The sequence below is a fragment of the Syngnathus leptorhynchus genome, chromosome 13 (assembly GCF_054491065.1).
Source record: "Syngnathus leptorhynchus isolate UIUO chromosome 13, UIUO_Slep, whole genome shotgun sequence".
Taxonomy (NCBI): Eukaryota; Metazoa; Chordata; class Actinopteri; order Syngnathiformes; family Syngnathidae; genus Syngnathus; species Syngnathus leptorhynchus.
Window position 1 is genome coordinate 7,553,091 of NC_141207.1, and position 23,486 is coordinate 7,576,576.

Consider the following 23,486-nt stretch of genomic DNA (forward strand, 5'->3'; position numbering starts at 1 on the left):
CCTCATCAATTAGAAAATGAACACGCTCGCCAAATAAAATGTCTGACTTATTTACAGCAAGCGCACTCTAGTAATTCTTCATGCAAGTAAAACACATCAAGGCATGGCTCATACCATTAAAACTTTTTATATATTTAACAAGTGCGGCTCTGTCGTGAAAAATAGCATTGCGTACAAATTTGCACCAATCAAAAATAGAAGAAATCACCACATGCTTTAACAAGAACGATATTTCAATGGAACCCAACAGTTTTTTCTCTAAATACAAAATTCAAATAGGAGAAACATAAAAACGCTATTAAAACATGTCAAAAAAGACTTACGGAATAAAACCCAACCTACACAAACAGCCAACGGTGTCCAAAAGTGAAGCCCTTTTACAGTTAAGAGTGGATAGGCACTTAGAAGCTACAGAGTAACGTACTGCAACGAATTGTCTCAGCTCATCACAGTAAGATGGTGGTGCTCATTTCATGTTTTGCTTTGCTGCATAGAAAAATATAAAATGACAACTAAGTGTCATATTTATGCCAAACTCCTGAGATGTGCGCACAGTGCAAATAGTGTCCAAATGCAAAAAAAAAAAAAACAATGTTTTTTTTACCTCTTGAGGGTGTCTGAATCATAAGATTGCAAAAGGTTAAAATAATGTTGCGTAGTAAAACATTAAAAAAAAAAACAAAAAAAAAACACAGTCTTTGTAGTCTAGAGTTAAAATTGACTAAATTGAAATCAATTAAACTGTAAATTTAAACATTGCTCATTGCTCGTGTCAGCAAATTTGGGGTGATATTTTTGTTTTCCTTTTCAGGTTAAAACAAAAACAATTCATGAGTTTTTTTAGTCATCTCCCTTCAGTTGCCATGGTGATACTTAGTGACGCCAAAGCTTCAGGGGAAGTCGCTTCCATCGTAGATGATGGGCTTTTCCATGGTCAGATGATAGAAGACTTTTTTGGAGATAAATCTGAGGGAGAACGCAAATCCCGTTAATTGTTGCGTGACAGCTGGATAAAAGCTAGCGGGAGCTCACGGTGAGAGTTGTCTTAACCAAATCGCTCATCCGTAAGCATCGGCCCACTCAAAAGGATGAATCACACACAGGTAAAGAAGCACGCGCCTACCGTGAGAAGGAGTTGTCGAAGATGAGCGCGTAGCTTCCCGGCTGACGCACTTTTAGCTGTCCCTGAATGGTCTCTTTGTGAGAATTGCAGCGTGTCAGTGGAATGAGGACCTGGAAAAGAGAAGAATGGAATCACGTTGGCTAGTGGCTTCAAAAAGTAAATAGTAATTGCTCTCCCCGGGTGCCAATCAGAAGTATCAAAGCAGTCTGATTACTGCCTGTAGGGGTGACCATGAAAGCCCACTGAACTGAACTGCAAAGTTCAGTACAAATTTTGGGACACCCTGAATGTGAGTAATTGATTTTTGGTCTTTATGGATGGATGGATGGAGCCAGCCAATTTTATTCATATTTATTATTTTAAATTAGAATCAAAATAAAAACAGAATCTCAAGCTGTGTGCCTTAAGTTAAACCTGGCTGCATCTACCTTTGATCGCTCCAATTGCGCATCAGCACATTCCCGGTAAACCACACTAAAGGAAATGCTTTTTGGTTCCGAAGAAAACATCCAGCCGATGCTCAGCCCCGGGTCAGCCACGGCGACCGTCACCACGCTGTAACAGCTGGATTTGATGAAGAGCTCCCGCGAGCCGTCGCCAAATTGGGAAATATCCTCGATGCTGAGCGGGACGGCCATCCTGCAGAGAGACGGCCATTTTAAGAAAAAAGGATTTAGTAAAAGTCACGCGCGGGTCGACGGCAGCGCTCACGTGAGTTCTCCGGATTTGAGAAGGTTGATTTCCGAATCCTGTACAGTGGCAACGTTCTCTTCCGGCTCGTCGGGGGTTAATTCTCCTACGCCTCTGCAAAATTGATCACACACACACACACACAAAAAAAAAGCTCAGGAGAAGAGTGAACGCTATCTCTGAATATGACTTGGTGAGACCCTTCAGGATAATAACTTGTGCACTCGGATTCTAGTCCCTCGGCAATCTTCACCTAAAGTCTACCGGATCCTTTTTTTTTTTTTAGGGCTTTCAAACAAATCTTAGCAACCATATGCTCTGTCGTCATGGAGACGGCAAAGTTGTCATTACATTTAACCATCGGGAGCCACTGATAAATTCACTGATATGCAGTTGAAAGCTCCTCCAAGAGCAAATCCAGAATATTTTTGACCCATTATGAAGCACAAAACGTCTCGACTTTCACACGATTACTTGGAACTGCTACACGTCATGTATATTAATCCGAGCATTAGGGCTGACTGTTCTCTAAGGTGAGCGTTCTAAGCCCTGAACCACACCAAGCCAGCCCAACGAATTGGCTTTGGAAACACAGCCATGGAAGACTTACATATTCAAGGATCCCGTTGGCCTTTGCTCGTGCTCTGCCTCAAAGGAGCCGCCGGTGGTCTGTGAATTGGCGTCGCTGTCGTAGACGCCATTTACCTCCTCTTCTGTGATGATATCAAAAGTGCCGTCGTCAGGTTTGTTGCTCGGGTCTGAAACTGGGAGAGAACTTGAGGATGTGATACGGTTGAATAAAAAAAAAAAAATAAATAAATAAAAGGAAAAACTATGGAGGAGATGAGAAAAAAATGTATAGAAAATCTTCACATGAAGGAAACTGTCACGCAAATTGCCGAGATGATGTCGCCTTGTACCTGTGACACTCGGAGTGGGTGTATCAGGGGCCGGCTCAGGAGGAGGATGGGATTCGGCTCCCGGCGGAGAAGGCTGCTGATCGGACGGGTTCAACTCGGAGGCGATGAAGCGTTCCACCACTGCGCTGTGACATTCCCGGCAGCAACGCTCCTTCTTACCGCTGTGCTTGATCATCGCGTAGTAGTTGCTGCAGTAGTAGCAGAAGATACGGCCGCAGAGTCTACAAAAAAAAAAAAAAATGTAAGTGGTGGGTCTTGGAAATCCTCTTGAGATGTTGAGCGCTGACCTGCAGTGATGCCTGCGCAGCCACCAGGTGAACTGGCCTTGACAGCCGAGGCAGTGAGTGGCATCGTTGTCAACCAACCACCAGCGTTCCTCCGCTCGCAGTTTTTGCTCAAACTCCAGTGCGTCCGACTTCTGCCACAGAGCATCTTTGTCCCTGAGTGGAAAGGAGAGCACACATTTTGGGTTCATCGACAATATTGAATTAAGAGAAACAAAGCTTAATTCATTTGGTTGAGGGGGAAAAAAAAAAAGGCTGTGAAAAGTCTGGCTGGTTTCCGATCTTAAAAGAGGGAAGTTGTCAAAAATTGTCAGCTGACATTTGAAATTCATTTTGTGAAGTGGTAAAACATAATATTCGTTACAGCTACCTTATAAGCTCAATGAGGCGCTCCTCCAGATTGACCTTGGTCCTGTTAAGGTCATCAATCTCGGCTGTCATCTTCAGGTGCTGATTTTGTTGGGTGTCTTGGGTCACGGCCAGTTCCCGCTTCAACGCCTCGCATTCATTTTGCGAGGCCAAGTGTGAGCTTTCGGCACTGAAGGGGGAGAAAGACAAGAGTTGATACGTCTGCCTTACGCCGAGAAATTCGCCAGCGCCGCCACAGTGGAACCTGGCGAGGGCGTCTCTCAGCTGCTGAATCGCATCGTCGCTCTCGCGAACCGACGCTTCAGTCTTAGTGATGTGGGCGTCTTTCTCGCCGCTCAGCTGCAGGTACTGCTCATTCTCAGCCTGTGAAGAGCAAAAGAATTGCCGCTTTAAATTGACTCTTGTTGATTTTTTGGGGGGCTGGAAATTTATGCACACAACATCGGCACAATTATTGGTCACTACAGGCCAATTTGGAGGCCTCCACAGACCTCAGTTGAACTCTTCTGCCTGCCACCATTAAAGTAATCCACATCTCATTATCGGTATACGTGTAAGCAGAGGAGCTCTCAATGTGTGGCAAGAGAATGTTGAACAAGGCATACGAGTGCGTGCAACTATCTGCCGAGGCCTTTGAAGATAACGTCTGCACCCCGAGTGGAGTCGCGCACTACTTCACGCCAGGAAAGAGGGTAAATTTGACTTCAAGTGTAGATTGGTAAAATACATCCACATATGAACTCTCAAAGAATGGAGATGCCGCACTATTAATAATTGTGTTGTTTGACGCTCGCAGAACACAAACCTCAAGTTCCGACACCCTTTCCCGCAATTGCGACACCTTCTCGTTCTCCTCTTGGAACTGGCTTTTGACATCGGCGAGTTGCTTCTCGACATTCTAAGAAGTGAGATGGGTGAGTAAGCGTGGCGTGAAAAGAAACAGGAGTGAAATGTTTTTGGACTTGAAGTCACCTTCATCTGGGTTTGATGGTTCATGTTTTCCGAGCTCATCTGGAACTTCAGGGATTTTATCTCCTCTTGGTTGGAGACTTTGAGGTTCTGCAGCTGGTTGCTGCTTTGTCCCAACTGTTCTTGAAGTTTGGCGATAGCTTCTGGGAGTTTCTCGTTGTGGTTCAGCTCCGCTTCCAGTCTTTCATTCTCCAGCTGCAACTGGCCAACGCATTCCTCCAGGCGCTCAACCTCGTGCCTCAGTTCCTCCATGGCGACGGTGTCGTCGGCCCAGTTCTTCTTGGCTTCCTCTTTCTCCGCGCTTAGCTTACAGATGCTCATCCCCAATTCGGCCATCTCTGTGTTGGCCCTGTACAAGCCTTCCCGTGTTTCGGTGATCTCGAGGGTGAGACGGTTGTTGTCGGCTTTAAGGGCAGCCATCTCCTCTCTGAGGGCGGCGGCGGAGATGGACAGCTCGGCGTGGGCGGCCATCTCTCGGTCCCGCTGCTCGGTGAGCGCCTCTTCTTTCTTTTTGCACTCGAAGAGCTCGGAGACGTGCTTTTGGTTCAACGCCTCAGTCTGGACTTTGAGGTGCTCGGTCAGAGTCCGGAGTTCATCCCTTTGGGCCTCGGTCACCTCCAGCTGCGCTTGGGACTTGAGCTTCTCCTCCTCCGATCGTTGCAAATTCACCTTGAGGTTGAGGATGTCCGCCTGGAGTCTGGACACTTCCTTCATGTTCACCTCCAACTGGCCCTCCATCACGGTCAGCTTGACGGCCACTTCCTGGTTCTCTTTCGCATGAACGGCGCTCCTCTCCAGCTGACACTTTTCCATCGCCTGCTTCTCACACGTAACTGCTTCGGTCATTTCAGTTTGTTTTTCGCAAGCTGCTTTTGCCAACTTCAGCTCCTTCTCCATGGACTCTAAAGTAAGCACCCTGGACTGGACCTCAAGAAGGTGCTTCTCTTTTTTCTGGAGCTGCGCCTCCGCGGCCCGCAGTTGCTCTTGAAGGCTGGCTTCACTCTTGCGCGAGTCTCCTAAGCTCTTCTCCAGCTCGCCGATCTGCCCGTGAACGCTCTTCAAGTCGCCCTGCATGAGAAACAGAGATTGTTTCACCGTGTCTTGCTCCTCTCTCAGTCTCTGGTTCTCCTCCTTGAGATGCTTGGACTTGTCATCTGAGAGCTTGGCAGCCATGTCGGCATTCTGCAGACTCTCCTCCAGTTTGAAATTCTCTTCACGCAACCCTTTTTCTTTTTCACCTACAGTCATCTTGGCATCGTCCAGCTGTCTCCGTAGTTGTTTCTTAGAAGCCCTAAGAGATGCTAATTCACCTTCGAGGGTTGCCCGGTTGTCTGCCATCTCCTTCTTAATCTCGTCGTTTTTCTTTGCCGAGCTCAGCAGTTTCTCATTCAATTCTACTAGATTGGCACACTCTGTCTTGTAGTCTTCTATCTTCACGTCTTTCTCTCGAATGCAACTCTCTAGGTTTTCGAGCTTTGAGGTCAGCGTGTCCCTCTCGGCGCTCAGGCTTTGGTTGTGGTCTTCGAGGAGTTGCAGCTTTTGGCAGCTGGTGGTCAGCGCTGCTTCTTTAACCTCCCACTGCTTTTTCAACGCGGCAATTTCTCCTTCTAAAGCCTCCCTCTGGCTACCCAGGTCCTCTTGTGCTCTTCTTTTTGCCACTTGTGCCTCTTTGTCCTTCTCCTCCAGAGATGTTTGGAGCTGCCTTTGTAAGTTGCTGGTCTCTTTGTCTCGCAGTGTCAAGGCGCCTTGGAGCTTTTCAAGGGCGTGGCATTGTTCCTCTAGTCTGGTCTGCAGTTTGCCTTTTTCCTCAGACTCGGATGCAAGTTGCGCTCTGAGCTTTGTTTCAACATCCTTTGCCGCAGCTTCCTTAACCCGCAGCTGTTCCTCTGCCCTTTCTGTCAGCCTCTTCTTCTCTTCGGCCTCAGCAATGGCCTCCATCTTGCCCTTCTCTGCCTCCTTCAAGCTATCCAACAACTCGTGTATCTTTTGCGCAGAATCAAAGTGACTGGCCGCCTGCTGGCCCTTCTCACTCAGAACTCCGTCCAACTTAGCCAGCAGCTCGATGTTCTTCCCCTCAGAGGCCGCCAGCTTTTCCTGGAGGAGGAGCTGCTCGGCCTCCGTGGCTTTTTCGACAGACCTGAGCTTTTCCACCTCTCTGGAAAGGCTCTCCTCTCTACCTTGAAGACCTTTTAACTCTCCCTGCAAACCTCGTTGCTCCTCTTGCGCGGTGAGCGATATATCCAGCTGTCTCTGGAGCTCCACCACAACCCCTCTGAGTTCCTCGGCCTCCGCGCTCAGCTGCTTGACTTTATTCAGGAGCTCCTGCTGCCTCAGATCGGAGCGGTCCAGCTCCAGACGAAGTTCTTCCACTGTGCTAACGTCTTCGCTGCAGGCAGGCAGAGAGTCGTTCAGGTCATTCAGCAAACCCTGACCATAATCGGGGCTGGAGAGCAACTCAGATGCTTGCTAGATGTTTGCAAGGGACAAGAAAAGACAATGAGCAATGAATTAAACTGGAACAGATTTTGCTTAACTTGCCATCACTTACCTGGGAGTAACTGCTGGCCAAACTGTTAATACTCGAACTGCGACTGGGCGGTTTCCATGTGTGTCCAGGTGAGCTTGTACCTCCCAGTGTCCTCCTGTTCAATGTTGCATTTGTAATTTCCCCCCAAAAAAACTTTGCCCTGAACTAAACTCTTACCTAGCAAAGGTGGGCCAGGAGGCATCGAGGTCATAACCTCTGGAAGAGACATCAAAGTGAATCTCGTTGAGTTCGTACAAGTGGTTGATGATATCCACACTGAGGTGAGGCTTTATGAATGGGCTTCTTGCGTAGTACCAGTCGCTGTGGACACACACATTAGAATACTGAAGCCAATTTTTCCTTTTAACCACTTTGCTGTGGCAACAAATAAAGGACAGGAAACAGGGTTGTATCTTTATTACTGTGCAAAAATATACCTGGTGACTCTCTGGTTCAAGAGGCACTGCTGCAGAGTGTCAGCCAATCGCTGGTGCACGAGGGAATAACGAATGAACGCCCGGCCCTTCCCTAGCGACGTCTTCAGCTGTTGGACAGAGAAAAGGTGAACGGTCCAATTTCTTCAACAAACAAGAAGTTGCACTTCCAGTTGCGTTGGTTCCGCCCTTGCGGATTACGACTACGTGGGTGACAATTCTACACAGACGTTCTCTAACAGATGGCTCAGTTTGCCTGCAGTGGCATTCAGAGTAACTGAGCCATTTGATACGAATGACAATTCATCATCCTGTCTCTCAGCTCCAATTTAAATCACATTACACCACATGACTTAACACAAGACGCGGGCAATTCATTTTGCACAGATGTAAACTGACTAATTTGATTTGGTCTCGTGATTTCTACCGTATAAATGTCAATGTTCAGTCAGCGGTGGCGTCTGATTCTTCATAAGCGCTGCTCCTCACGAGCGGTTGCAGTTTTTTGATTGGACAGTTTTCATCACTTGTAAACAGGTAAAAAAATGATTACAGTGCAATTTAGGGTGAAGGTTTTCATACCTCCGTTATGGATTTGACAAAGCGAATACCATCGTTGGCGCCTTTGATTTTGGCCAGGCAATCAGTGAAGTAATCCCAGTAATCTTTCTTTGTGCCAAGAAATGTTGTCTTCTCCTTCTGGTCAAACTGAAAGACGAGTTGTGACATAGTTGTCATAAATCATTGGAATGATATTAAGAAGCTGAATAACTGTGACACACACTTGTAGCAAGTACTCCAGTTTGTAGGAGAATTTGTGCAGGCTAGTGCTGTCATCTGTGATAGGCTCCCCGTTTTCCTTGTACTCTTTAGCAAGCTCCCCAACAGCCTCTGCAATTCCAAACAAATATAATAATTTATTAGTGACAAACACAAAACACAACATTGATTTGTGTATTTATGTAAAGTGGTGAACAACCGTGGTACACAAGCTCCCCCTCGTGGTATAAACAAAGCTTAGAGTTCAGTTGTATTTCACTTTTTACTTCATTTGCATTTCATTTTGGTAATTTCTAAACTTTTATTAAGATACATTTGACTTCAATGTGCAATACATTGTGATTAAATTGCTGAGAAACGTTTCTTCTCATTTTTTAAAACGCAGTGTTAATGTTTGAATCGTGACATAAAACAATATGAAACATCTACTTGCCTTGTATCCACCGCAAAAATTGGAAGAACGCTTGGGCAGGGTGTACCCTCAGCACATGCTCTTTGTCTCGCTGCATGCCGACACAGAGTTCAACATTTTCGCAAACGGACACTAGTCACATCCACCGGCGATTGTTTGTTTTTTTTTTTGTTTTTTTTAACCAGATGAGGTAAGATTTGCTACATCCAGGCATACCGAGCCTTGTGACTCTCCCGTTGCTTCTCCGCAGTCACACACCATGTCAGGCCACAACTGTCCCAATGGTGATCTATTCACACACACGCACACACATAAAGCTGATGGCCTACCATGTAGATCTCGGATAATCCTCTGTAGCTGGCTCTCCCCAACCGTAGCACCGGCAGCCATGGCCCTACCGCTCCTCCTCCCAGGAGTCACGTCCAATCTGCTGAATCAAAATATCACAATCACCAGGGCACAAAAAAAGTCACATAAATGCAGAATTTTTTTTTTAAGTTAAATGCTGTTGTGTATCCAGAGTGACGTTAAAAAGAGCATAAACATGAGGCTCCTAACTGTACTGCAGTTAATCCAGATTTTATGAAGCTTCAAATTTAAGGTTTATTACCACCAAGCTAGCAATCAATTATGAACTCGATGAATTGATGTAACTGTTTAGAGATGTATCAAGGTTATAGGAAACGAGTATGGAGGCGGGGAATTAGGTAAAGGTAGTTAAAAAAAAAAACGAGGAATGACCAAATGAAAGTAATACAATTAATATGGTAATGTAAACCAAACCTTATTCATGCTTTACTACATAGTTCATTTTTTTAAACGGGGCTATTTAAGAGCAATGTTACGATGTATAACGTTCGCTAGAAGCTAACTAGGTTAATCTTCAACGGCTTTGTTTAACTTTCACACAAAAATTAACCCTCGAGCAAAATACCACGTATCTTAATAAAATCATTTTGATACTAATACGCGAAAAGTAAAATAAAGGTCCCGAAGGGAGGGGTTTTTGCCGAATTGACAAACTTGAAACTTAGCTTTAAAACGGTCAACGAAAGCATTCTTGACGACACTTCGTCAACATCAACAAAAACGCCATTTTAAAGATTATTTTTGACATTTGCTATAAGCGAAATTAGAAAACTTTGACATACTTTTCAGCATATGACTCATGTCCATATCAGCCCAGCTGCGCTGTGAGATCAAATTAGAGCAGCTGGTGTGATTGACACATATCCTCAGCCACTCACAGGCCAACATCTATGTCTTCGACCAATGATGTTGTGGAAAGTAGGCGGGAATTAACGACCAGCACGGTTTGTTGTTGTTCGAGTGTAAACACTGGCGTCATGTGATCGCTGGCATCAAGCATTGTAACACTTGCCCTATTTTTCAGCTGCTTATTTTAATAGTCACTTCTAACCATCAGTACAGTTCTACAAACAATTTAAATCCTTTATTATGTATAATTATATTTGAATCATAAAAACATAAAGAGTGGGCCTTTATTTATTTTACTTTCCGAGCATCTTTTCCTTTCTGATCTCAAAGTTTCCTCCTTATTTATGCTTATTTTTATCCTTTTGCTGGAATCAACATTCCCTCTCTGACCTTTTCAAAGGTTTTATTCTTGTCAAATCTTTTCCTTCCTGACCTCTTGTGTTATTATGGAGTACTCCCAAAAACCCTTCAAAATTTCACTTAAATCTACTTATCTACCTACTTATAGGTAGATAATACTGCAGGTAATACAATCCATAACAGGATGAACCACTAAAGCAGAAGAGGAAATACAGCCTGTCAGTACTCTTAGATAATCAAGAGGGAACAGCAAACAACAAATCATAACAACTCCAGGTAGTTTTCATTTTTGCTTCATAATTTTAGAATTTTATTACTTTTTCATGATTTGAAGATATAGTGTGTTGAATTATTATCATAACAATGATATTGGGCTTTGAGGGGGATTTCAGGGTGAACCTTAACCTCTAAGGTCAAAGGAGCTAATGCATTTTAGGATCATTCAGAAATTTCACGCAGTTACACAATATCTTTAGTGAGCAGTGTTTAAAATACCTTTTTTTATTTATTCCATCTTAATTGTTGCTAGGCACAAAAATGAATGACTCTGACATTTCCTACAACAACGACTATGAAGACGAAGTATGCGAAAAAGACGAAGTGGTCCGATTCGGCTCCATTGTAGTTCCTGCTTTCTTCTCAATCGTGATCACGCTGAGCCTCGTCGGAAACGTCCTGGTCCTCGTCATCCTGGCTTTGTACGAGAACCTTAAATCTCTAACCAACATTCTCATTCTCAATCTGGCCGTGTCTGACCTGGTATTCACCAGCGGTCTCCCGTTCTGGGCCATCTACCACAGTCGAGGATGGTTGTTCCACAAGACCCTCTGCAAAATCGTCACTTTTGTCTTCTTCATCGGCTTTTACAGCAGCGTCCTCTTCCTGACCGTCATGACCGTCTACAGGTATCTGATTGTGGTCCGCCCGCTGTCGGACTTGAGGCCAAAAACTGTAACTACGGGGGTTCTGGTCTCCATCCTGCTGTGGATTGTCAGCGTGGGTGCGGCCGTGCCCTCTCTGCTCTTCAGTAATGTTGTCTTCGTCCCACACAAGGACAAAATCTCCCTGGGCTGCGAGTACGAGGACAACCTGTGGGCAACGGTCGGCGTTTGCCAGCAGAACCTCTTCTTCTTAGTCGCCTCAGCCGTCATGGCTTTCTGCTACTGCAAGATACTGGGCAGAATCACCAGAACCAGATCGCATACCAAGAACCGAGCGGTAAAACTCGTCTTGTGCGTCGTAGTTGTCTTCTTCCTGGGATGGGTGCCGTATAATGTGATGATCTTTCTGAGACTTTTAGCTGATAAGTTGGTTCCACCTTTTGATGACTGCGATTTAAGTATCCGACTCGATTATGCGTTTTATGTGTGCCGACTCGTTGCCTTCTCCCACTGCTGTCTCAACCCGGTCTTTTACGCGCTGGTGGGCGTGAGGTTCAGACGTCACCTAAAGGTAATTTTCTTGAAGATGTTCAGAGGACCGAGGCCTGTGGAGACACAACAGGGGAGGATGCGAAACATAATCTCACAGGGATCAATGTATTAGATGGCATTGATGGTTAGCGTCAGACGCAGTGGTAGAGGGGGGCCATGGGGACAATACTTTTTTTTTTTGTTTCCTATTGTCAAATGATTCGATTTTTTGATGTGTGTGGAATGTTTAACAGATACATGATTGTACTTGAATAATATTGTTTGCAATTGTCGACAAATGAATCACATGTTTTGTTTGAAAGGGTAAACTTTCATTGACATAGAGAAAAAGAACTATTGTGTACAAAGAGAGGAAATTAATTCAATGTTTGTGGTCAATATTATTGATAGCATGATTCTATGGTGGAATATTTCATAAACACTAATGTATCAAAATATTTTTTATTAAACATTATTCAGGGGAGTGAAATAATCTTACAAGTGACAGAAAAAAATCTGACAAAAAGGGAATTTTAAAAACAAATCAGGAAAAGAAATGTGATTTTTTTTTTTTTTTAGAGTTTCAGTTATTCAAATAATTTCTTTTGCATATTTCAAACTCTTTGATTTTCCCTCAAGTCTTAAAGGCACACGTTAGTCATAAAAAGCTATATCATTTTCTAGAGCACAGGTTCAAAGATGAAATATTCTTATCGTATTTCCAATATTCACACACAAATATAAAACAAATCCCAGGATACGAGATATTATGAACAAAATTAGCAGTACAAAATGGATTCTTTGATAAAAGCCTCCAACATTTTAAGTGCAAACTTGTACACAAGAGGAATGAAAAAATGAATTTAAAATAAATTTGTCGGTCATGTGAGGTTGAATGCATGAGTACATGTAGATTTTCACTCCAAAACAAAAGAGGATGTTTTCCGATCCGTCACCAAAAGGAACATGTTGAACAAAGTTTCGAGTTCAGAACAGGAGACTCAAACGTCTGATTTGACAAAATGCAACTTCACTTGAAATCAAAAGTATGAATGCAACGACTGCAGGTTGAGTTCAACAATGTGATGAAACTGAGCCGTGATTGGTAATTAACCGAGTCCTCCGCACGGAATGACCCAGTCGGGTCCTCAGCATCCGTTCTGCTCCACATCCTCCTCAGCCACCACGGGCAGGACCAGGTGAGAGATGCGACTCCACAGCCCGCCGAACTTGTCCGTGTCCATCTCGTTGAAGGCCGTCTGGTTGCTCGAGTCCACCAGCCTGTCCTTAAGATAGTCCTGAACCATCTCCTCGACGGCCCCGAGCTCCCCGCTGACCTTTTCCTGAGGCAGTAGCACGGTGAACAACAGGAAGACCTCCTTGTAGGCGGCGTGTTCGTGGTCACAGTAGCGATAGAAGATGAGGGTGGAGCCGGGCGGTAGCTCCTCAAAGCGGTGGATGACAGCCGCCGCTCGGTTTCCCCCAAAGGCAGCCCGCAGCTGCCCGTCCATGTCCAGCTTCACATCGTCGCTCTCCATGTCGGCTTTACCGGCTCCGTCGATTCGGAGCACGGAAGCTTCCAGCGCCGAGGAGAAAGCTGACGCCAGACCCTCGGCCAGGCAGGACAGCGTCTTTTCAGCGCCGCGCCCGGACGTCAGGATCAGACTGACGGGCTCGGTGGGCTCGGCGCTTTTAAGGTGCTTCTCCAGGTGGATCTTGCTCCTTTTCCAAAGTTCTGGTCTTTGACTGCCGAAGCGGGCCTCCAATTGAGACAAGAGATCGGTGAAGGGCTGAAGCCTCACAGACCTGGATGGACGCCGTGCTCCCTTGGCAAACGTCCGGTACAGCGAGCTCAACTTGTCCTTGTAGAGCAGCATTGCAGCAGAGCTTAGAAGCAGCACGACCACAACCGACCAGCACAAATAATGAGGGAATCCTGAAAGACGACAGGAAAACGTTCAACTCCAAACAAAGTGGGACGGAGATTTTGCATTGACCTTTTTTTCGAAATAACTCACCTCTTGATGATCCTCCAGAGGATCCCCTGGGAACCGCTTGTGTCTTCTTAACTGCTGAGAGAAGAAAAACAAATAGAAAAATAGCCACATTGTTTGGCAAATGAAACAACCAGGGGGAATCTGCTCAGTCACCTTTTTTGCTGTGCGAGACCGGTTCTTTCCGGATGGGAATGTTATTGGGTCGGTGTCGTACTGGGTACGATGTCACTGAGGGTGTATACACACTTGTCGCACTGCGGTGGTTGGCTGTGGAGATGCCTACACATGGAGGACATTTTGAGTGTAATTTCTGAAACAAAGAAGCTTCACTTCAAAATGTAGCAACGTCGACCGTACCGGAGCTTTTAGCTTTAGCCTCCATCTCCTTCTTGTACTCGTCCATGCTGGTGATTTTGCGGCTTTGCACATTGCGTATGCTCGCCGAAGATCTCGTCGGTACGCTGGGCTTCCTGAACGTGGCAGTTTCTTCCCTTGATGGTGTCTTGACTGAACAAATAGCAAAACTCAAGTACAATCGAATTGTAACATTTTAATTAACACGGAGAGAAACGGGTTGTACCTTCGTTGAGTTTCATCAAGTGCGTGTCAGTATTTTCACTTATACGGCAGCGCTTCCCCAGCACGACAAACGGGGACAACTTCACATCTCCTGTGGATAAGGTTGTGGTTTGAGGTTTGACGGAAATCTCAATTTATCCAGCAAAGAATGTGTGACATGATGCACTTACCAAATGCTGTTTCTGGATGATCTGGACTACGTGCGGACTCTACCTCAATATCCATTTCCTGGTCTACATTTTCTTCCAGTGCTGATTCCTGAAGATCCATCTTATTTTTATTACCGCTATCACCTGACATTTCTTCTTCCTCTAGTCGACTTTTCTTTCCAGGGGATTCTGAAAGACAAGTTTTGGACAACTGAAGCACTTTTCAATTGAAAGTAAACGGCATGATATCACCTTCATCTTCTGAGCCATTCTCCACATTTCTGGATCCGTTAATACTTGGGACAGAAGATGAAGAAGTCGCCTGCTTTTCTATTCCCCTTTTAGACCTCTTGATTGGACCTCTTGCGGTCACTTCATAAATGAAAGCTAAACAAGGAAGGATAATTTTAATTAGGCGAGAATTACTGGATTTACTGCCTTCAACCACAATTAACGCGCAAGAAACAAACATGGTAGTGGACGTGTTGCCATTAAACAAAGCCCATCGCGTTCATTGAGAATTTAGGAGAGCTAGCATCGAAGGTTAACGTTACTCTCTGTCACACTCACTTTTTTCTGTTGACTGCCGTCGCGTTGGTCTCCTCAGAGTCCGGAGCTCCGAATTTTCAGAAACATCCGTATCCATTTAGGGTTTTAATTGGACCGAGAAAATGTACTAAACGCGAATTAAATAAATTCCAACATCGTGCCCGAACGAAATACGACTTGAGGGGAAAAATTACGCAGAGGACATAAAAAGCGGAAACGTACGTATCCGTCACTTAAAGTCGTCCCTCCGGAAACTCTGTTCCCCCTCAATAATTCCGCCTGGACCTGTCAGAAAGCGAAAGCACCGAGTCAAGACTACGTTGTTGGCCGGATTTCACGGTTATGTAATTAAGGTGAGTTTAACAACTGCATCTACTTGTTATTTATGTATTTGTGCTCATATTAGGTTTTCCACAATAAGGTAGCTTCACATTACAGCTGTTAGCATAGGCTTGCTAATGTGCTAAACGAAACGGCTTTCAACTACAGTGAACCTACATAATGGCTTTTATCTTAGTGTTTGCATATAATTTAGTCATTTACATTTGGGTTGGTTAACTTTTAAACAGCTTTGCAATCGATCTAGTCGTAAGGGTGTCCGTAGCACTTTGGACCAATTCATTGTGGACTCTGGACACCCAAAGGACTAGTTGTCCATGTTGGAACAATGTGCAAGTTAGTGTAGTCATAACATGATACGCATTTGTCCTTTTCTTCAAAGGACTACTCATTGGGCCTGTTTGAGCAGTTATGGAAGGCCCACCAGACCCAGCTGCCCACCCCCAACAAGAAGAACCAGCAGCAGGTAATGGAGTGCAGATGCTAAACTTAGCTGGAAACGTATATCATGTTTGTGGAAATGGGACCACCTTGTTTGTGCTGCAGACAGCGATCAGCCTGAGAAGAAGAATGTCCTTCTGCCTGATGGGTGTAGTAAAGGCGAGTTGGACGAGCCAAATGTGGAGAACGAGGCAATTGACCTTGATGGTTCTGCTGCTGACCATGATTGCACTGAATCACAGCAAGATGAGGCGCCAACAACAAAAGAAGATTTTGCTGGTGTGTTTCTTGCCTCAAATGAGAAGTAACTGGTCAACTGGTAATTGGTCACTGAACAAATTAATCTCAAGTCATCGAAATTCACATTGTTATCAGCTGTAGCTGGAGAGGACCAACCAGAGGATGACGAGAAGTCACCGGAAGACGCCACAGCAGCAACAGAGTCCAACGCAAATCCCGATCATGTAGACGGTCCTGTTGAAAGTCTCCGAGAAGACCAGCTGGTCCTTAATGACACAAACTGTGATGACCAAAAAGGTGTGGACAACACATTTGATATTTCTCTTATGTTTTAAATATGTAAATATTCACCAACTAGTTTTAATCTTCCCTCTTGAGAATCAGAATCCAGAATTCAGGACCCAGTGGAAGAGGAGGACCCACAGGTGCCACGGAAAGCCTCAATGGAGACTCTGATGGATGTTGCTCGGAGGAATAAAGTGGAGACCATTGGCCCAGCCACTTGGGAAACTGCTGACTCAGGAGTTACTGGAATTCTTGGAGGTAAGCTAACCAAGTCAGGAGGTCCTCGAGATCTGACATTGATATCGGCCTCTATATTTTATGACAAAGAATTGTAAAAAAAATAAATAAATACATCTTGTGTGTACAGGAAGAAGATACCTGATGGGCATCGGCGTAGTGTTGGTACTCGTCGCCGTGGTGGTGCAGCACATCCTCCAGCCCGAACCTCCGCCTCCAAGCTCCACGCCTCCCGTCGCCGTCTTCCTGAGGCAGCTTGAAAGAGTCGAGTCTCGTTTCCCCGGCCAGCGCCCCGAGCTGTGGACCCGCAGCCGGATCCACCTGAAGAGGCACCTCCTGACGGAACAACCCAGCCAACCCGTCAGTCTGATCCTCACGGCGGGGACGTCGGGCCGCCAAACCCTGCGATGCCTGGCACGCGACCTGGCCTCCGCCTTCTCCTCCGCCCTCAACGGCTCCGTGCTGCACATCGACGGCGCTAGCAAAGCCGGCGCGGACAGCGACCGAGTCAAACTAGACATCGACGGCCAGCTGCAGGTGGCCTTCGAAGGGGACAAACCCGTGGCGGTGATTCATGGCTTCGAACAGCTACCCCCGGGCTCCACGCTCATCTTCTATCGCTACTGCGACCACGAGAACGCGGCCTACAAGAAGACCTTCCTCATTTTCACCGTGCTGCTGGAAGGAGAGGAGGAGATAAGCGCCGGGATTCCTTTGAGCGGCGTGGAGGAGATGGTGGACGACCACCTCCAGAGTAAGTTCCTCTCGCACGGTCGTCCCCTGGCCTTCGACAGGATGGACCTGGACAAGTACAGCGGACTGTGGAGCCGCATTTCGCACCTCATCCTTCCGGTTAGCGCCGAGGCGTGGACGGAGCATGAAAGCTGCTCGTGAACTTTCAGATGATCATTTTTCTGATTTTATACAGGGTTGCTGAAAAGATGACACTTTATAGATGATGATTAAGTGCAAGGGTGATGAAGGATTTTATTTTTTTTTTAACAAAAGTTTTTAACAGTTTCCGGAACATATTTTTCTAAAACAAATCTTCATGAAAATCTGTTATTTATATCTTTAAGAAACAATCTTGTTAAATAACTTCACTGCTCTGAATAACTTAACAGGAACAACTAATGAAAATTTTGTTTGATTCTGGTGTGGATGCTAGAATCAAATTCTGGACACTATAGAGCGATCAAAGAAATGTAATTTATTATTTAATGCATCAAGATACAAATAAAAGTCTTATACAGTCCAAAATTGACATTTTACCATTCATAAGTTTTTTTTTTTTTTATGATCACTATTTTTATCCGCTCAGAACAAATGCAAACCTAAACCAAGGCACTCCATGCAGAATGAATGTATTATTTTTTTAAAGAGGGTATTTATGATTCGTCTGTTTTATTCTCTGATAACTTTTGACTGCTTTCAGCATCGTTTTTTGCAATTACCAACCTTTCTGTGGCACCACATGACAGTGTCCCTTAACTAAAATTTCTATCAAACTCCAGGAAAACAGTACTATACTGCTTCATAATGTTCATGTGCCTTATATCGAATAAAGACGAAAGATTTGAGGCTTGTTCGTTTCATTGCAATGTATGGTAGTGCCCTATAGAGGGCAGCATTGAGCAAATCCACCTTTAAAACCAGGGTTAGGCAAATTTATGTATTCTGGGCCAGGTCATACATTGATGCGATATCATGAAAGAAAAACAGTTAAAACGTGTGTATACTATTTGAAATGTATTTTACCATATATTTAAAAAAAATATTTCAAAAAATTCTAATTAAAGTCGTTAATTTCACAAGCATACTATCTTAGTGTTTCAAATACAGACCGAAATAAATAATATAAAACTGATATTCTATGAATTTTTTTTTTGAAGTATTTCCTACAATAGCATTTCAACACTTGCCAGCCACTACATCAGGTACACTTAAATTTTACCACAAGGTCATAATTATACAGAAGTGATGTAGCAATGCACTACATCCTAATGGGAGCTTTTCCAATATTTGGGTTACCCTATCTTAAAAAAAACATTCACTTCATAAGACTTACTTTCACATGTAGAGCTGATGGATTGTGAGTTGAACTCCTCCTCACTCCTTCCATCATCAGGGCCCCGCCTCCTGTCGGCACTCTCTCAGCTTTCACACGCACCCTCTCCCTACCTCCACTCTCCATCAGTGCGTTGACATCATGGCCTCGTAGAGACTTCATCTCCAGTCTGGACCCGCCATGAGGAGGCCAAGGACATTTCTTACCTGCTAACTTGAACAATCTGCAACTTTTTCTTTTTTTTTTTTACTTTCTCATCGGCATCCCGGTTACTGGCAGCATGTTGAAGTGGTGCGCGGTGATCTTGATCCACTGTGCGCTTCTTGTGCACGGAGTGGCCGTGCCGCCAAACAGCCTGGCTGCTGCAGACTCCAGGCTGCAAACTGACATAGAGGAAGGGCAAAATGTCAACAAGCTGCAGGAGGTGACTGACGATGACCAAAACACCCTTTCCGAGGTAAGGCGTGCGTGCACACACAATGCATCATACAGTTTGGTCCGGATGGATTTTCGCTTTTATGCACCACTTGGATTTTAAACTGGAACAATATCAATAAGGCCATCATTGGGATATAAATCCAGTGAGGTGATGTATAAAAGCAAAAAAAAAAAAAATCCAGATTTAACTGTATGTTGTGTGGACACCTGACAAACTGCACCAAAAAATACATACCGTCCTTTTCTCTTTGTAGCTGCTGGGTGATTATGACAAAGTGAAAGCCCTCTCGGAAGGTTCTGACTGTCGGTGTCAATGTGTTGTCAGACCCCTGAGCAGGAGCGCCTGCCGGCGGATAGAGGGCAGCGCAACCGCGCAGGACTCCTACACTGTGGAGACCATCACGTCCGGTCCGGAGTGTAAGTGCGCCTGCGTCGCTCCTCCGGCTGCGGTCAACCCCTGCGAAGGAGAGCGAAGACTGAAAAAGCTTAGGGAAGCTGCGAAAGATGATGTCAAGGTGAAGTTTCCAAAAGAAAAGCTCAAAAGGATCATCTCTGGTCTCCAATTGGTTTTGACTCCTTTTGACCGAGTCCACTTGATCGTTATAGTTGGCCACCGTCCTTGAGCTTCTGGAGGGTTCCTATAATGGGATGGATCTACCCAAACTGCATACCATCATCAGCAATCTGGTGGACCGTGTGACACACATTGAAAAGGTACAAGATGACAACAAACTTTTTTTGTCACTAATTTATTTGACCACTAGTTCTTGACTCGGACTTTAAAAGTCATCCAAACAGATATCCAGCAGGTGTCCCAATACTTACGTAAGTGGGGTTGCATCAGAAAAGCCCAGAAGAATTTGGCAGTCTGGGTTTCCTTCTCCTCAAAATAAATCCCTATTGTAATCATGGCCGGGACAAATTATGGCGTCGTCACCTCACAGCGGAGGCGAAAAAAAATCAAAAGTAGTCAAACGCGCTTACATTAGTCACGCTTTTTGCACAATTCAAATGATGATTGGCCACTCGCTGGCTGACTGTCATGCGATGTGATACAGCCATTGTTAGGCACACTGAAAATAGATATGCTTTTCCCCACTAAGTGGCCTCCGGAGATTTTTTTTTCTGCACGGCAAAACCTGGAGAAAAATAAATCTCCATTTAGACTTGCAGTATTTATATCATCTACTGTAACTAGCGCAACACGCAGCAGTTGCTGTCACATTAGCAGGGCGGGGTTAAAATATTTTACCATCCCTGTTTCATTTTCTCATTGAACAAATATGTCGAATGTTAAATTGACGATATTTGTTTAAAGGTGATGGCTATTAAAGACACCAAGGTCAAGTCCAATACAACAAAGTCCAACTCATCCAAGCCGACACATGATGCTGAAAGTTGGACCATCGCCCCAAATTTACCTTCACACCACCAAGATGATCAAGGAGGAGAGAGAATCGGTGGATCAGAAACATCTAAAAAAATACCGGTAAATATGATGATGTCTTACAGTAGATCTTAAGCTATGGACGGAGAACATGTGAAATTGTTGATAAGAAGTAGGCCGGGTGACTGTAGCACCGCTGACCCCATGACAGCATCCAAGTGAAATGGTGATCCTCTCCAGAAGTTTTGGGTGGGCTTCTTCCCCCCAAAATTGAATCACCATGCTGGTATGCTTTCTCAGGGGCATTACGCAAGATTATTGATGAAAACTGAAACGAAATATGTGGCCGCAAGATGCTGAGTCCAATACATAAACGTCCGTTTGAAAATCCCCAATAAATACAAACAGCTCTGATTGTTAATGAACTAAAACAAATTCTGTCCCAATTGTTATTTTCAATCATTTCCACCTAGTTTATCTCACAGAGTTACATTTAGGGCGCCAACTATGGCTACAAATAAATATTTCATGATGTCTTTGTTTGGCAAACCGTCACTGGATTGGTTTTGAAGTTGTTCTTCTGTTCATAAACAGGAGAAGCACAGAACTCTGTCAGACGGTTCGGTTCAGGTCACCGAGGTGAAGCAGCATGTGGTTCGCAAAAAGACGAGCGACAAGGTTTTTCAGGAATCCAAGACTCCTCTTAATGGGATGATTATCAGAGAAGTGACTTTTTACAAGTCGGAACCAGAACCGATAGCCACTGACGACGGGGAACATGAAGATACTGGTAAATGGGACATACCCATCAGAATTTATCCAGCCATTTTGTTTTTTACAGCTCTTATGGAGAGCCTTTGACCTAAACTTCTCCATCTTTTGTAGATTTTGAGTATCATGGATTCAGTGGCGATGGTCCAATCGACCTCCTCGTTGAGGAGAATCTTCTCCGACACAAAGCTCGTCCCCTTCCCAGGCAGACGGTAGAGCCAAGATCTTTCCACCCCGTGTCTACTGACCTCTCCCATGGCTCCAAAAAAGCCAGCCGGCCTACAACCCAACCAAAAGTTCAGAGTGAAGACATCGTAGACATCGACGCTCAAACCGCTTCCACAACAAGCAAAGTCACGTTAGCACCCAACGCAACTTTATTGAACCCCACCACCATAAACTCTGTATCTCAACCCGTTCCTTCGAACTCCTCCCTGGATGTAACTACCACGGAGATGACCAAAACCACTCAAGCGGATGCTACGTCTACCCCTACACAAACAATCCCGCTAGAAACCACAATCCTGGAGATGAGTGATCAAATGACAGGAGCACCAAACGCCACTGTGAAGGACGTGACCACCAGCTCTGGAACCCACACCACCAACATTCCAACAGTCACTCAGGTCACCCCAACAACACCACAAGACACCGACCCGACGACCTACCTTCCAGCATCTTCAACAAACCCTCCAAGCACTTCCCCAGCCGTCACCACACCTGCGACGACTCCTCCCGCGACCACCACAACCATCAAAACCACGACAACCACGACCGTCCCCAATCCCACCACCATCAAAACCACGACGACCAGTCCAACCACCATCAAGACCACCACGACCGTCCCTAGTCGGACTCCTGCTGTCAAACGGAAGTATAAAATCAGCTGGGAGGAGGAAGAAGAAGATGTGGAGTTTGATGACATCATGCAAAGGCAGGAGGGAGTAACAACAAGAAAACCCGGTAAATGGATTCTTCTGCATTTTCGGTTGCGTGGATACAAAATCAAAAACACTCAAATAGAACTTGTGACCCTGAGCTGCAGTAAAAAAAAAAAAATGGATGGCTTGAGTCATTAATTAGAGAAATTCCAGAAGAATGTACCATATGTTAACAACTTCTCCAAAAACAAATCTATGATCAGCACCAAATGTTGAAAGGTTCTTCCTTTTGTCTCACGCTACCGATTCAGTCAAAATGTTTGGACAAACTGTAGAACCAACAGACCAAAATTTTATCTAAGGTTACTCCAAAAAAGATAAAATGGACTATCAATTTCGTGAATAAAAAACCCAAAATTGTACAATAGAGTATTATTTGGACCATTCTGTGCCAATGTGGCAACTTTGTGGCGTGTCTGGTTCAAATAAAAGCTTGTTCGACTAATTATTGTCAGACTCTTTGAGGTGGGTCTGAAAAATGTTGATGCATTTCTAAATCCTCCCCTTCATAACACTCGGGGTCTTTTGCAGAGGAATGTAAGGACACCTTGGCAACCATCTCCGAACCGGTGACTCACAACAAGTACGGCAAGACCGAAGGAGCCTGGATGAAGGATCCCAAATCGGACAAAGACCGGATATACGTGACCAACTTCTATTACGGGAACAACCTCCTGGAGTTTCAAAACATGGATGTTTTCAAAAAAGGTATTTTTGTTGACTTGAGCTTTTGAACTCCCTTTGAAATGTTTCTTTTTTTGTCACCAGGCCGTTTTACCAACTCCTACAAACTTCCTTACAATTGGATCGGCACGGGTCACGTGGTGTACAACGGCGCCTTCTTCTACAACCGCGCCTTCTCCCGAGACATTATCAAATTTGACCTGCAGCGGCGCTACGTGGCCGCCTGGACCATGCTCCACGACGCCGTGATGGAAGAATCGACGGTGGCTTGGGAGTGGCGCAGTCACTCGGACGTCGACTTCGCTTTGGACGAGAGCGGCATCTGGATCATCTACCCGGCGATGGACGACGAGGGTTTCTTACAGGAAGTGGTTGTCTTGAGCCGCCTGAACCCGGTGGACCTCAGCATGCAAAGGGAGACCACGTGGAGAACCGGGCTGAGGAGGAACCACTACGGGAACTGCTTCATCGTGTGTGGTGTCCTGTACGCTGTTGACAGCTACAACCGAAAGGAGGCCAACTTGGAATACGCCTTCGACACGCACACCAACACTCAGATGATTCCCAGAATGCCTTTCACCAACAATTACACCCACACCACCCAAATTGACTATAACCCCAAAGAGGGCGTCCTGTACGCATGGGACAATGGACACCAAGTTACATACGATATTAAGTTGGCATATGCAGACTCCAATTAAAGCTTTAATTGTAGTAAAATTTTCAAATGGATTGTAGATCGGTCCAACTGGCCTATAACGGCTATTTGTTCAATTTGTATCTGAATTCAATAAAAAGTGAGCCACATTGGTTGTTGACTCACCGTGTTTTGTAGCCGGTCACACGGCGGAAGACGAGCCTTTTTTTTTTTGTTTTTTTGTGG

At 45.0% G+C, this 23,486-nt stretch overlaps 5 protein-coding genes and 1 long non-coding RNA gene across 11 annotated transcripts; 3 read left to right on the top strand and 3 right to left on the bottom strand.

Annotated features, from left to right (window-relative positions):
- Positions 1–108: 108 nt before the first annotated feature.
- fyco1a (FYVE and coiled-coil domain autophagy adaptor 1a) lies at positions 109–9,775 on the bottom strand. Of its 3 annotated transcripts, none has more exons than XM_085928186.1 (18): positions 9,660–9,775; positions 8,838–8,935; positions 8,101–8,207; positions 7,899–8,024; positions 7,320–7,426; positions 7,060–7,203; positions 6,904–6,997; positions 4,359–6,821; positions 4,192–4,284; positions 3,631–3,749; positions 3,388–3,555; positions 3,021–3,173; positions 2,734–2,954; positions 2,424–2,526; positions 1,835–1,927; positions 1,552–1,762; positions 1,124–1,233; positions 109–966 (listed from the first exon to the last, which is right to left on the bottom strand). In XM_085928186.1, exons 2-18 carry the CDS (start codon positions 8,896–8,898, stop codon positions 891–893), a joined length of 4,449 nt encoding a protein of 1,482 aa, XP_085784312.1. In that variant the 5' UTR covers positions 8,899–8,935; positions 9,660–9,775; the 3' UTR covers positions 109–890. The 3 variants fall into 3 exon arrangements, with proteins under 3 accessions (XP_085784312.1, XP_085784310.1, XP_085784311.1); XM_085928184.1 differs by having other exon boundaries at positions 2,424–2,577; XM_085928185.1 differs by having other exon boundaries at positions 2,424–2,577; positions 8,838–8,938; positions 9,660–9,747.
- Positions 9,230–11,975, top strand: xcr1a.1 (chemokine (C motif) receptor 1a, duplicate 1). Its single transcript, XM_085928200.1, has 3 exons — positions 9,230–9,275; positions 10,235–10,362; positions 10,616–11,975. The coding sequence occupies exon 3, from the start codon at positions 10,624–10,626 to the stop codon at positions 11,629–11,631; it is 1,008 nt and encodes a 335-aa protein (XP_085784326.1). The 5' UTR covers positions 9,230–9,275; positions 10,235–10,362; positions 10,616–10,623; the 3' UTR covers positions 11,632–11,975.
- On the bottom strand, positions 11,947–15,055 carry LOC147047292 (torsin-1A-interacting protein 2-like). Of its 3 annotated transcripts, none has more exons than XM_085928193.1 (8): positions 14,794–15,049; positions 14,476–14,610; positions 14,245–14,412; positions 14,076–14,165; positions 13,853–14,002; positions 13,649–13,774; positions 13,517–13,567; positions 11,947–13,434 (listed from the first exon to the last, which is right to left on the bottom strand). In XM_085928193.1, the coding sequence occupies exons 1-8, from the start codon at positions 14,867–14,869 to the stop codon at positions 12,647–12,649; spliced, it is 1,584 nt and encodes a 527-aa protein (XP_085784319.1). In that variant the 5' UTR covers positions 14,870–15,049; the 3' UTR covers positions 11,947–12,646. The 3 variants fall into 3 exon arrangements, with proteins under 3 accessions (XP_085784319.1, XP_085784318.1, XP_085784320.1); XM_085928192.1 differs by having other exon boundaries at positions 13,517–13,570; XM_085928194.1 differs by lacking the exon at positions 14,476–14,610 and having other exon boundaries at positions 13,517–13,570; positions 14,794–15,055.
- Positions 14,980–17,574, top strand: LOC147047293 (torsin-1A-interacting protein 2-like). Of its 2 annotated transcripts, none has more exons than XM_085928198.1 (6): positions 14,980–15,125; positions 15,494–15,577; positions 15,658–15,831; positions 15,928–16,089; positions 16,171–16,335; positions 16,445–17,574. In XM_085928198.1, exons 2-6 carry the CDS (start codon positions 15,523–15,525, stop codon positions 17,206–17,208), a joined length of 1,320 nt encoding a protein of 439 aa, XP_085784324.1. In that variant the 5' UTR covers positions 14,980–15,125; positions 15,494–15,522; the 3' UTR covers positions 17,209–17,574. The 2 variants fall into 2 exon arrangements, with proteins under 2 accessions (XP_085784324.1, XP_085784325.1); XM_085928199.1 differs by having other exon boundaries at positions 16,177–16,335.
- Positions 15,709–19,046, bottom strand: LOC147047294 (uncharacterized). Its single transcript, XR_015067979.1, has 5 exons — positions 17,062–19,046; positions 16,738–16,989; positions 16,456–16,650; positions 16,144–16,386; positions 15,709–16,058 (listed from the first exon to the last, which is right to left on the bottom strand). It is a non-coding gene; the product is annotated as an uncharacterized LOC147047294 (long non-coding RNA).
- Positions 18,535–23,403, top strand: olfml2ba (olfactomedin-like 2Ba). The gene is made up of 8 exons (XM_085928188.1): positions 18,535–18,839; positions 19,075–19,335; positions 19,427–19,534; positions 20,139–20,309; positions 20,802–20,997; positions 21,093–21,941; positions 22,451–22,627; positions 22,688–23,403. The coding sequence occupies exons 1-8, from the start codon at positions 18,663–18,665 to the stop codon at positions 23,302–23,304; spliced, it is 2,556 nt and encodes an 851-aa protein (XP_085784314.1). The 5' UTR covers positions 18,535–18,662; the 3' UTR covers positions 23,305–23,403.
- Positions 23,404–23,486: the final 83 nt, after the last annotated feature.

Excerpts from the sequence above, each read along its gene's own strand:
- fyco1a (XM_085928184.1), bottom strand. The coding sequence starts at position 8,898 with ATGGCTGCCGGTGCTACGGTTGGGGAGAGCCAGCTACAGAGGATTATC. Across the intron at positions 6,998-7,059 it reads TCCTGGCCCACCTTTGCTAG|GAGGACACTGGGAGGTACAA; the intron begins GTAAGAGTTTAG and ends AACATTGAACAG. Across the intron at positions 4,285-4,358 it reads ACCATCAAACCCAGATGAAG|AATGTCGAGAAGCAACTCGC; the intron begins GTGACTTCAAGT and ends CTCACTTCTTAG.
- xcr1a.1 (XM_085928200.1), top strand. The coding sequence starts at position 10,624 with ATGAATGACTCTGACATTTCCTACAACAACGACTATGAAGACGAAGTA.
- LOC147047292 (XM_085928192.1), bottom strand. The coding sequence starts at position 14,869 with ATGGATACGGATGTTTCTGAAAATTCGGAGCTCCGGACTCTGAGGAGA. Across the intron at positions 13,775-13,852 it reads GGCTAAAGCTAAAAGCTCCG|GCATCTCCACAGCCAACCAC; the intron begins GTACGGTCGACG and ends CTCCATGTGTAG. Across the intron at positions 13,571-13,648 it reads GGTCTCGCACAGCAAAAAAG|CAGTTAAGAAGACACAAGCG; the intron begins GTGACTGAGCAG and ends TTCTTCTCTCAG.
- LOC147047293 (XM_085928198.1), top strand. The coding sequence starts at position 15,523 with ATGGAAGGCCCACCAGACCCAGCTGCCCACCCCCAACAAGAAGAACCA. Across the intron at positions 15,832-15,927 it reads AACAAAAGAAGATTTTGCTG|CTGTAGCTGGAGAGGACCAA; the intron begins GTGTGTTTCTTG and ends CATTGTTATCAG. Across the intron at positions 16,090-16,170 it reads AAACTGTGATGACCAAAAAG|AATCAGAATCCAGAATTCAG; the intron begins GTGTGGACAACA and ends TTCCCTCTTGAG.
- olfml2ba (XM_085928188.1), top strand. The coding sequence starts at position 18,663 with ATGTTGAAGTGGTGCGCGGTGATCTTGATCCACTGTGCGCTTCTTGTG. Across the intron at positions 19,336-19,426 it reads CTGCGAAAGATGATGTCAAG|TTGGCCACCGTCCTTGAGCT; the intron begins GTGAAGTTTCCA and ends TGATCGTTATAG. Across the intron at positions 21,942-22,450 it reads AGTAACAACAAGAAAACCCG|AGGAATGTAAGGACACCTTG; the intron begins GTAAATGGATTC and ends GGTCTTTTGCAG.